Source organism: Rana temporaria, chromosome 5 (assembly GCF_905171775.1).
Source record: "Rana temporaria chromosome 5, aRanTem1.1, whole genome shotgun sequence".
NCBI lineage: Eukaryota > Metazoa > Chordata > Amphibia > Anura > Ranidae > Rana > Rana temporaria.
In genome coordinates this window covers 140,135,298-140,148,014 of record NC_053493.1, presented here as the reverse complement: position 1 = coordinate 140,148,014, position 12,717 = coordinate 140,135,298, and the positions used below count along the sequence as shown (strand labels likewise).

Below are 12,717 nucleotides of genomic sequence, written 5' to 3'. Positions count from 1 at the left end.
CATGCTCGGAATCATTGAACTAGTTACAGACAGAAGAACAGGAAGTGAGGATTTCTCAGAAGAAATAAGGACATTTAAAAGCAAAATCAAAGGATGAGGTAAGTGAAGGAGGATTGCATTAAGGTAAAGGAAGCTATTTAGGGAAAAAAGATTTTACCTTTACAACCCCTTTAATTTGTCTTGGCTCGTCATAGTGTTGTATGTGACCACGTTCTTGACGTTCGGAATTTCAGACAATATTTGTGTGACCGTGTGTATGCAAGACAAGTTTGAGCGAACAATCCGTCAGAAAAAAATCCACAGTTTTGATGTTGGAATGTCCGATCGTGTGTACGCGGCATTAGAGTGTTTTTTAGGGTGTTTTTTCAGTGTTTTGAGATCCAAATGTCACCAATGTAAAATGCCTGTAATCTGCCTATAAAGAAGCTCATGTACTTTTTTGAGCTTCAGGCATTTTGCTTCAGGTGACAGAACACTCAGATGTGAACAGGGGCCATTTAAATGAATGGGATTTTTCTTGTTGGGTGTTTAGAAACTTTTGAGATGAGCATTTTATGAGCCGAGAATGCTCAGGTGTGAATGCAGCCTCAACCAGCGGGTTAAATGAAAAAAAATCCTCCCCATTGAGCTATTGTATTCTGACAGCAGGAAGACTTCTATGCTAACAGACAATGTTGTGGTGTAACCTACATACTGAAGACTACAAGGACACTCCAGTACACAGGGTAGCTTCACAGGAAATAAATGTTCTCTGTTTTCTAGGATTAGTTCCTACCACTCTACAAAGTAAACATCTTTCACAAAAAAAACTTTGTTTTCCTTCAAAGAAAGTTGGTTTTCTTTCTGGCAGATTAATAATATTATGAACTGACCTCATTTTAAGAGGCGGGTCCTTCTGCATATAATATTAAAGAATTGGTCAATATTTCCCAACTATTTTATATCCCAACAACAAATCAGTGATAAAAGCATATTCATGATTAGAGCCCTGTTTTGTTTTCTTTTTCTTAAAAAAAGGGACTCTTTCATTGTCATTGCCATTTACCTAAACATTTTCCCTAGTTGTTCTTTGCCTTTCTGTTCAAAGTTATTAAAGCGGGAGTTCACCCATTTATTAAATTTTTTTTTTTCCCCTTAGATTCCTGCTCGTTTGGTCTAGGGGAATCGGCTATTTGTTTTAAAATATGAGCAGTACTTACCGTTTTCGAGATGCATCTTCTTCCGTCGCTTCCGGGTATGGGTCTTCGGGAGCGGGCGTTCCTTCTTGATTGACAGTCTTCCGAGAGGCTTCCGACGGTCGCATCCATTGCGTCACTCGTAGCCGAAAGAAGCCGAACGTCGGTGCGGCTCTATACTGCGCCTGCGCACCGACGTTCGGCTTCTTTCGGAAAATCGTGACGCGATGGATGCGACCGTCGGAAGCCTCTCGGAAGACTGTCAATCAAGAAGGAACGCCCATTCCCGCAGCCCATACCCGGAAGCGACGGAGAGGATGCATCTCGTAAACGGGTAAGTACTGCTCATATTTTAAAACAAATAGCCGATTCCCCTAGACAAAACAAGCAGGAATCTAAGGCTAAAAAGTGCTCTCTAAGGGTGAACCTCCGCTTTAATGACACCAGTTTGGTTTCTAAATCCTCTATTTTTTCCTAATAGACAGACCAGAGCAGACAGCTCACAGTAACAGTCCTCCCTAAGTACACGTAGCTCAAAAGTTTCAAAGAGCCAGCACTTGTTCTCAATCCTAACATTACATATATTTAAAGCATATCAGAATAATAACTAAATATACTTTGCCATGTTTCAGCCAATCGAGCCCTTAGTCATAGTCGCAGCTAAAGCCAGGATTGGCCAAAACATACCAGCGTGGATGCCTACTTTTATCCTGATATGCTTAAAATAAATATATAATTTGGTTCAAGAGGAAGTGCTGGCTCTTAAAATTTTGAACTTCAGGGTACAAAATACAAAAAGTCTAACGTATTAAATGAATTAATGAAAAAGCAAAAAATCTACCTAATTCAAGTAAGACTAAAATGAAGCACATTAAAGTTGTTCTAAATGCACAATGTTTTCCCTAATGCATTGTATGCATTAAGGTAAAAAAAAAATTCTGCATGCAGCTTCCCTTTCAGACCCCCCTGTACTTACCTGAGCCCGATCCAGTGTTGTACACAAGAGCAGCAGTTCTCTCTGCTCTCTCACTCCTCATTGAACAGGGAGGCAGCAGTGAGAGCCATTGGCTCCTGCTGCTGTCAATCATAGCCAGTGAGGAGAGAGCGGGGAGAGGGGGCTGAGCTACGCTTTATGTGTCAATAGACATGTAGATCAGGCTCAGGAGCAAGCACACATGATTTGCCCCCATAGCAAGCATCTTGCAATGTGGGCACTCGGCAGGGAGGAGGAGCCCAGAGTGCTGGCGGAGGACCCTAAAAGGTAAGTATAACATGTTTGTTATTTGACAAAAAAAAAAAAAAAGATTATATTTAGAATCACTTTAAGTTGTATACATTTTTTGCATGATCTCTTGCAGCCAAATTAGGCAGGGATTGATGGGATGCAAGTTATCTTGACATAAAGGAAAGTGGTCAGTCCAGAGGAGGTTAAATGGCATGAAGAATATCCATTCTTAAAAAAGTAAAGCAAGAAACATAGGGAAATAACTCTTAAACCAAATAATTAAATACTACGACTTATAATTCAATCATTGCAGTTAATTAAAGTTGAGAGTCAGTGTTTTTCTTGAAATTAAATCATAGCAGAACAAATTTTTCCATTATTAAAAAGTCAACCTCTCTTGTTCTGCACTAGTGCTTTAATGATAGGCTGATGGCAGTTACATTGAGGAACTGCAGATGGGATGGAGGGGAGAACAAATATTCTTATTAAAACTGAATGGAAATGCTTAACAGTGCCTTTATTCTAAAGACCCTTTGTCACCTCGCCCACTTAACTTTTTTTAATGTCACATTATTACAGCACCCATTTAAACTTTTTTCACCCTCCTATGCTGCACAGACCGGGGGGTTTGACCAGGGTACTCACCACCCAGCCAGAACCTGTTCAGCGCCGCTGCCCATTCTCCTTTCACACACAGCGTGTGTCTAAGGAAACTCTGTGAGGTGAATAGCGATGTTTGCGCTGTTCAGGAAGCTGGTCCAGCACTAGAGGCCAAAAATCCACTCCAAAATGGCCGCCGAAATGCCTTAGAGAAAATGGCTGCCCGCAATACAGACCTGCATCACAGCGCAGCCATGGCAAAATGGGCGCCAATGGGAATTCTAAGGATAAACATAGGCTATAGAAAAATGGCGTGGGTGCTACCAAAATGGCGCCCAAACGCTGCAATGTGGACAAGAAGGCGGCGGTGGAAGCTTCCAAAGAAAAAGACTACCCCCCACAGAGAGCAGGCCTGGACACCCCCACAGCTCCCAACCGGGACCCGGAGTCCCACAAAAATATATCCCTGTCGCAGCAAGCCCCGCAATGGAAGGAGGAAAAAGGGTGACAGAGGGAGAGGAAGAGGAGGACATGAGAACCCCCTTCCTAGGAATGCCCAGCTGTTTCATCCTGCTGAGGCAGAAAGAACCGTACTTATCCATCCCTGCGAGGACCTGCTGGTGCTTTCCTGACAGACCTTCAACCGAGAAGTATGGAGTAGCTGTCGGCCCGGTCCACTGTGACTGAGACAGCAAGCAGCCCAGTCATATGTGAACCCCAGAGCATATAGCTCACCGGCCACCCCTGAAGCCATGGGGTATGTCGTGGCCGACCCAGCGCGCAGCTAAGGCCTGCTCACGCTTGATGGCCGGACTGGGGGGACTACAAGGATTTATATATTATCCAGTCTGTCACCCAGCCGGCAGATTCTCAAAATAAAATCATAAAATAATAAAAATAATTAAAATTTCTTCAGGACCCTGAGCCCAAAGGGAGCCAGGTCCTACTCCTCTACAAGGCAGAAAAAACTGAGCTGCTGACTGCAGGGTGAAGGGTTATGTCTGAAGGGACTGCCCCCTGGGCGGGGCTGTTCAACTCTGTTAAAGTAACATGTATTTAAATCTAACATGTTCTGCCTAGTCCTCTCCTATAGAACAGGAACATAACCCAAAAGTCAAACTTTTTTTTGTATGACGTTTTTTCTACAAATAAATATGTAAAAAGTGTTGCAAGCATTTGTATTCAGCCCACTTTACTCTGATACCCCTAACTAAAATCTAGTGGAACCAATTGCCTTCAGAAGTCACCTAATTAGTAAATAGAATCCACCTGTGTGAAATTTAATCTCAGTATAAATACAGTTGTTCTGTAAAGCCTGCAGAGATGTGTTAGAGAACCTTAATGAACAAATAACAGCATGAATGCCAAGGAATGCACCGGACAGTTATGACATAACATTGTAAAGAAGTTTAAAGCAGGATTTGGTTATAAAAAAATATCCCAAGCTTTGAACATCTTACAGAGCACTGTTCAATCCATCACCGAAAATGAAAAGAGTATGGCACAACTGCAAACATAGCAAGACATGGCTATCCACCTAAATTGACAGGCCGGGCAAGAGATCCACAGGACAACTTTAAGTCATGCACTCCAATAATCTGACCATTAAGGAAGAGTGGCAAGAAGAAAGTCATCATTGAAAGAAAGCCATAAGAAGTCCTGTTTGCAGTTTGCAAGAAGCCATGTGGGGGACACAGCAAACATGTGGAAGAAGGTGCTCTGGTCAGAGGAGACCAAAATGTAACTTTTTGGCCTAAAAGCAAAACGCTATGTGTGGCAGAAAACTACCACTGCACATCACCCTGAACACACCATCCCCACCATGAAACATGATGGTGGCAGCATCATGTTGTGGGGATGCTTGCCTTCAGCAGGGACAGGAAAGCTTGTCAGAGTTAATGAGGAGATGGATGGAGCCAAATACAGGCCAATCTTCAAAGAAATCCTGTTAGAGAGTGTGCAAAAGACTTGAGACTGGGGTGGAGGTTCTCCTTCTAGCAGAACAACGACCCTAAACATACAGCCAGAGCTACAATGGAATGGTTTAGATCATTTGCTTTCCAACAACAAATGTTTGAGAGCTGGTTCTCAATTTTTCCGACAACAAAAGTTCTTGTCGGAAATTCCGATCGTCTGTATGCAATTCCGATGCACAAAAATCCTACGCATGCTCGGAATCAATTTGACGCATTCTCGGAATCATTGAACTTTATTTGTCTCGGCTCGTCGTAGTGTTGTACGTGACCGCGTTCTTGACGTTTGGAATTTCCGACAACATTTGTATGACCGTGTCTATGCAAGACAAGTTTGAGCGAACAATCCGCCGGAAAAAAATCCACGGTTTTGTTGTCGGAAAGTCCGATCATGTGTACGTGGCATTAGAGTGTGCAAAGGACTTGAGACTGGGGCAGAGGTTCACCTTCCAGCAGCACAACGACCCTAAACATACAGCCAGAGCTAGATGTAACAAGGAAGGGAGAAGGGACACTAGGAGGGAAAGGGGAGGATGTATATAGACCTGGATAACAAAATAATCTTGGGACTATGAGTGAGACGGCAGCTGGTAAGCTATGCCATGACCTCTAACCCTATTTAATGTAAAAAGGATAGCATATATGGGGAAGGGAAATCTTGTTTTATTGTTTTATTATATTCACAGATATACCCAGGCCATACTTGCTCCTGATGAGTGGAAATTATCCACGAAACGCTTCAAGATTTTTATTGATGTTCTGTCACAGTAACTACATCTTACTATGTATTTTCTACCTCCAAGAAACATGAATCAATGAATTTTATATCTTGCTAACCAACAGCATGTTCATCATGTTTTTCAGACATTGGTCTATATATTTTTTATTGTATATCATTACAACAAGTTGGACACAGCAATGCATATGATGTTACACCATAGGTTTATTTATGCTTCATGCTATGTAATTTATGATTTACCAATCATGCCTATTATTATTTGTACAGTAGCCATTGTTATATATGCTTATTGCTTGGTATGCTTTGCTGTATCCATTAAATGTCTTTGTAAATTCATTAATTGATTCATTTTCCGGTGGTGTGTTTCATTTTAAAGTCCCACAATTCCCGCTTCCCGCCTTCCCGGTTATCCCCGCCCTTTCCTCTTTTTCCCTTCCCCATATATGCTATCCTTTTTACATTAAATAGAGTTAGAGGTCATGGCATAGCTTACCAGCTGCCGTCTCACTCATAGTCCCAAGATTATTTTGTTATCCAGGTCTATATACATCCTCCCCTTTCCCTCCTAGTGTCCCTTCTCCCTTCCTTGTTACATCAAACTACCAGGGATGGAGTCATTGGCTTATTTATAGCCACTGCCTCACTGAAAGTCCCAAAACATACCAAACCTCCAATACAGCCAGAGCTACAATGGAATGGTGTAGATCAAAGCATATTCATGTGTTAGAATGGCCCGGTCACAGTCCAGACCTAAATCCAATTCTGAATCTGGGGCAAGACTTGAAAATTGATGTTTACAGATGCTCTCCATCCAATCTGACAGAGCTTGAGGTAGTTTGCAAAGAAGAATGGGCACAATTGTCACTCTCTAGATGTGTAAAGCTGGAAGAGACATATCCAAAAAGACTTGCAGCTGTAATTGCAGTAAAAGGTGGTTCTATAAGTCTTAAAACTGCATTCAGTGCAAATGGACACAATGCCATATCTTCTGTGATTGTTTGAAAGACTACTTTATGAGCCAAGGGAGCACTGTCACTGTCAAAAGTTATATAATTAGAAAGACACCCCAAGATCACATACGGTATAGACATGCCACTTCTTTTAAAGCCTAAGATGCATGAGTAAGCACAGTGTAGCTGTGCAAAACTAGTCTACCTCTGTCCCGGCTACTGCAACTGTGGTGTGTGTTATTATTTGCATGGAATATACAATAAATGGACTTCAAACACGTCGGTGTGCAGCCAATTTCTTCCTTCATAAAGTCTAAGGTCTGCCATAGACGGTGCAAACAAAACTGTGGTTCCAGGAAATACATTTTGCCTGATTCCCCCATCAACACTGTCAGTACTGTGTCCCTCCTGCCTAGCAATTGTCTGCCGCCTGTCAGGGGCGTGCAGGGGAAGCTGTCCACACAGGGGGAAGACAGTGATAACCGCTAGCGGCTATTGCAGCTGCTAGCGATAATCACAAGGGAATTCGGCAGGCTGTACCCAAGTTGATTGATCAGCTTGGTAATCTCAGCCTGTCCATTAACGGTTCGAATCTCGGCCGGTTCCTGCTGAGATTCGAAACGTGTATGGCCAGTCTACGTTTAGTCAAACGTGTTTTTTTTTTAAATCAGCACAGGCGACATTACATACAGTCACTGCAATGTTTACCTTGTGCTGCTAGCTACTACTTAGTTTAAATCTATCGTCCACTGATTCCACCCCCCTTCACCCCCTGCTACTATAAACTTCCAGTTCGGAGGAGGTTAATAGAGCCAAGGGATAGTCATACCTACGTGAAGATATAACATTTGTTTAAAACAGTAGTAAAACTAAGTATGTGGTTTATCACAGACACTTACTGGAAGTTGGCAACTTTTACTGCAACTGGAACATGTGGAACCTGCGCTGCCCACTTTAGTGTCACATCCTGATACACAAGCAGCATGTTATTATGGTTTCCGACCAAAGAGTTTATTGTTCCTTCACTCACTGTTGAATGACAAGAAAAGGTTGTAAGAAAATGCCTAAGTATAACAAGACAGAGACCTCACATTTTCTTATTTCCCATTTATTCACATAATATCCAATACAAACAATAATCAAAGAAGCACTGCAACTGCACACAAAGAAAAAGCCATATAAACTTTGCTTATTATGAGCTCTATTATCAAATCATGAATGATAGAGCCTAAAATACTAGTCAGACTTGATATATATATATGATGCATGTCAAATAAAGAATGCAAAATCAAATGCAGAGGAATGCTGCAGCACGTCTGACAGTTGTCGCTTACCAACATAGATGTTCATAATTCCTAAATACACATTGAAGAAGGTTCATATAAAGAAAAGTAAGAAAATCAATTCAGGGAAGAGTTTCCCTTTCCAACAGTCCCAGAAAACACACTGATTTTTTTTTTTTACACAGTGTTAAAAATACACAAGCAAAAACTTTTAGCTAACAGCATAAACTGTCACCAAGTACCTTTTAATCCAGCTTCTGACCACCAGTGCTACCCAGCATCATGGCCACCTAGGTATGAAAATAATAGGATTTTTTGTACTCACCGTAAAATCCTTTTCTCTGAAGTCCATGGACGGACACAGCTCCTTAAATCTTGACAAGTGGGTTATGTTCCCTGTTTACAGGAGAGGACTAGGCAGAAACATGTTAAATAGTTAAATACATGTTACATTAACAGAGTTGAACAGCCCCGCCCAGGGGGCGGTCCCTCCAGACATAACCCTCCTCACTGCAGCATGCAGCCTCAGTTCGTAACAAGCAGTACAAACCTAAAAAGGAGGGGTGGGAGCTGTGTCCGTCCATGGACTTCAGAGAAAAGGATTTTACGGTGAGTACAAAAAATCCTATTTTCTCTTATCGTCCATGGACGGACACAGCTCCTTAAATCTTGACAAGTGGGACGTCCCCAAGCAGTGTCAAAAAACGAGGGGTGGGAAATATATCAGTAAAAACTATATTTAACTTCACCCCAAAACAAGCAGAGCTCCTCAACGGAGGAGGTGCAACTTTAAACAGCCGCCGGCAAAAACTAGCGGCTGAAAAAAACATCATAAGATGCACTCACAGCAACCATGTAAATTCTGGAAAAAGCCTGAACGGACGAGCAAATCGCCGCCTCGCACACCTGTGAGACCGACGCATGATGTCGAAAAAAAAAAAAAAAACCCCAGGAAGCACCAATTGCCCTGGTCGAAAATTCCCGTGACCGGAAAGGGGGGCCCGCCCCTTAGGAGCATAGGCCTGTATGACGGCCTGCCTGATCCACCGAGAAATGGTGGTCGACGAGACCGCCAGGCCCTTTTGTGGACCAGACACCGACACAAAAGAGAGTCAGAAGCTCCGAAATGGAGATGTAGTAGGCTGGCATACCCGCAAAGCGCGTACCACGCCTAAAGTATGAAAGGCCGAAACCTCCTTCGGAAGAAGGGAAGGTCGCGGGCGCACCATCACCTAATCCTTATGGGGGATCAAGCATGGCGGCTTGCAAGACAAGACCGCCAACTCAGAAACCCCTCTAACAGAGGTAAAGGCCACTAAAGGGGCCACCTTCTGAGATAGTGTCAAGAGAAAATCTCTCTGATGTTTCCAAAAGGAAGGTTCCTGAAGAACCGAGAGCACCAGAGTCAAAACTCATGGGGGAAGAGATGGGCCAAGAGGGGAAAGTATATGACAAACCCCTTGCACACAAAAAAAAAAAAAAAAGTAAAATAAAATAAAATAAAATAACATTTCTCCTCAGGGCGCTGGGCCCAAAGGGAGCCATACGTCCTTCTCCTTGCTAGGCAGAACGAAACTGAGGCTGCATGCTGCAGTGAGGAGGGTTATGTCTGGAGGGACCGCCCCCTGGGCGGGGCTGTTCAACTCTGTTAATGTAACATGTATTTAACTATTTAACATGTTTCTGCCTAGTCCTCTCCTGTAAACAGGGAACATAACCCACTTGTCAAGATTTAAGGAGCTGTGTCCGTCCATGGACGATAAGAGAAATACACTTTCTGAAGGTTGCTATTGGCAAGTGCATTAATGATCCAACACGGGACCACAACCTGGCCTGTCACCAACCGCTAAGACCTTTGTAGTGTAGGATGGGGGCAGAGACTGTGTCTAATCTCCACTACACATTCACAGAAGGATTTCAGGGTTCCTCTGGGTAGCGCTAGTGGGCACAAGCTGGATGCAAACCTACCCCCTGACAGGGTATACTGTCACTATAACAGACAGCTATATATCCATTGATGAAGCCTTGCCAAAAGTAATTGAAGTGTGTCTATCATTTATCAGTAAATGCACTAACGTTGCTTGCTTTGAAAAATGAATAGTTGCAAAGTTCAATATAAAAATAATCCTGTTTTTGTAATTTTTATAAACCACACAGATCCACGTCCTGTTAGTGGTGAGGAGACAGAAGTGTGTTCCCAGTACAGAGGAACACAGATCGGTCTCCTCCCCTTGTGAGTCCCCCTCCCCCTACAGTTAGAACACACTTTAGGGAACATATTAACCCCTTCCTCGCCCCCTAGTGTTAACCCCTTCCCTGCCAGTCACATTTACACAGTAATCAGTGCAGTTTTATAGCACTAATCACTGTATAAATGTGAATGGTCCCAAAAATGTGTCAAAAGTGTCCGATATGTCCGCCGCAATGTCATGGTCATAATAAAAATCACAGATCGCCGCCATTACTAGTAAAAAAATAAATAAATAAAAGAATGCCATAATTTATTCCTTATTTTGTAGATGCTAGAACTTTTGCGCAAACCGATCAAATACGCTTATTGCGATTTTTTTTTTACCACAAATATATATATATATATTTTTTTTTTTAAATTATGATATTTATTAAATAAAAAAGATAGTATTTTTTTCAAAATCATCGCTCTTCTTTTGTTTATAGCGCACAAAATAAAAACCGCAGAGGAGATCAAATACCACCAAGAGAAAGCTCTATTTATGGGGAAAAAAAGGGCGTAAATTTTGTTTGGGAGCCACGTCGCACGACCGCGAAATTGTCATTCAAAGTGCAACAGCGCTGAAAACTAAAAATTGGTCTGGGCAGGAAGGGGGGTGAAAATGCCCTGTATTGAAGTGGTTAATACCATTCAATTACAATATGACTTGTGTAACAATTGTATACGCTATATTATTATTTTATTTTTTTGCTATTTTTTTCCAAGGAAGTGGAGTTAATCTTGAAGTAATGGATGTGTATGACATTTTTTTGAATAACAATATTGTTAAGTGTCACCCTAATGGAATGGCACTTCTGTTCAGGAAATCGCTCAACTGAAAAGTTTATTTAACAAAGGTTTTCAAACATAATTTGAAAATACATTATATTTAAAAGTGTTTTTACTTCCAAACGGAGCCCTCTGCTCTCCTTGGGCACTTTGATTTCAGGAAAGACAAAGGCAATTACAGCAGCCATATTAAAGAAACATAACTGCAGGCTTGTCATAAAAGTAGTATACACGCTAAATGCTTCTAACTTGGCAGTCCAGTACAGCTGCTCATAAAAAATATGCTGAAAAAATAAAGCTCCTTGCAGAGAATAAACTTAACCATTCTATAAATACCTACAGAAACATTTTTTTATTTTATTTCAGCATATTGGTTTCCAAAACTAGGGGCTGAAAGTAGAAGGCAAAAAGTCAGCCATTAAACCCTATGACCAATGTCTCTTTATATAGAGTTCAATGGAGACAACAGACCTGCCTAATATAAGGGAAATAGATGGGTAGCAAACCTTTAGTTGGGCTTATTGATTACATTAATTTGTTGCCAACAGGATGTCTGTAAATTATCGGGGGGGGGGGGGCAGTGTATGCAGACAGCATATTATGCTATTTATAAATCTGAACATCTAGACCAGGGATCTCCAACTTTTCAGGACAAGGGCCACATCGTAAATTTTACAAATATTCGCTGGTTGAAAAGAAATCAGTTTTATAAATGAATAAATAGGTTTTACTTTGAGCATCCTAGTAATACGGTTTTCAGTCATGTTCATGTTACCCAGCTTCTGATACACATCTTGATCATGTTACTGACCTGGCTTCCCCTCTGACTTTGCTCTCAGATGCTCTCTGGTTGTTCATGTTCACTGCCTGTCTCCACTACTGGCCCCAGCCTTTACTTCTGACCACACTTTTGCCTAGAAAATCTGTACCTTGCTGCCCTCTTGTTCTCGACTTCTGACAGTTTCTGACTCTGAGGCCCCGTACACACGACAGAGTTTCTCGGCAGAATTCAGCGAGAAACTCGGTCAGAGCCGGATTCTGCCGAGAAACTCTGTCGTGTGTACACTTTCGGCCCGATGGAGCCGCCGAGGAACCCGTCGAGAAAATAGAGAACATGTTCTCTATTTTCTCGTTGTTCTATGGGAGAACTCGGCCCGCCGAGCTCCTCGGCGGCTTCAGGGCTGAACTCGCCGAGGAACTCGATGTGTTTGGCACGTCGAGTTCCTCGGTCGTGTGTACGCGGCCTGATTCTGCTTACTCCATGGTGTACCTCCATTTGGCTATCCTTCAACCAGGTTTGGGACCTGATCCCAATCTTTAACTGGTCTTGGAGTCTCCACGATGCATCACCAGCTGCACTTTTGCTAGTCAGGTACAAGCACTCCCTGCTCACAGTGTCTACACCTTGGCATTGTGCAAGAGGCCACTCATGTCACAGTGTCTACACCTTGGCATTGTGCAAGAGGCCACTCATGTCATCTCAGGCTCTGCATCCAGGTACATGACACCCCCTCACTTCACATCAGAGTCCCCCTTACATCAGAATCCCCTTTACATCACAGTCTATATCAGAGACCCCCTTACATCACAGTCCATTTCAGATTCTCCTTAAAGGGGTTGTAAAGGTAAAACAAATGTTTCCCTAAATAGCTTCCTTTATCTTAGTGCAGTCCTCCTTCACTTACCTCATCCTTCGATTTTGCTTTTAAATGTCCTTATTTCTTCTGAGAAATCCTCACTTCCTGTTCTTCTG

At 42.4% G+C, this 12,717-nt stretch overlaps 1 protein-coding gene across 3 annotated transcripts in view; it reads right to left on the bottom strand.

Moving 5' to 3' along the window:
* The window catches only part of BBS9 (Bardet-Biedl syndrome 9), a 514,138-nt gene that overhangs the window by 347,539 nt on the left and 153,882 nt on the right, over positions 1–12,717 (bottom strand). For all 3 annotated transcript variants that reach the window (XM_040353183.1, XM_040353182.1, XM_040353184.1), the window contains exon 10: positions 7,562–7,691. In XM_040353183.1, coding sequence (XP_040209117.1) covers positions 7,562–7,691 — 130 coding nt within the window. The remainder of the gene's footprint in view (positions 1–7,561; positions 7,692–12,717) is intronic.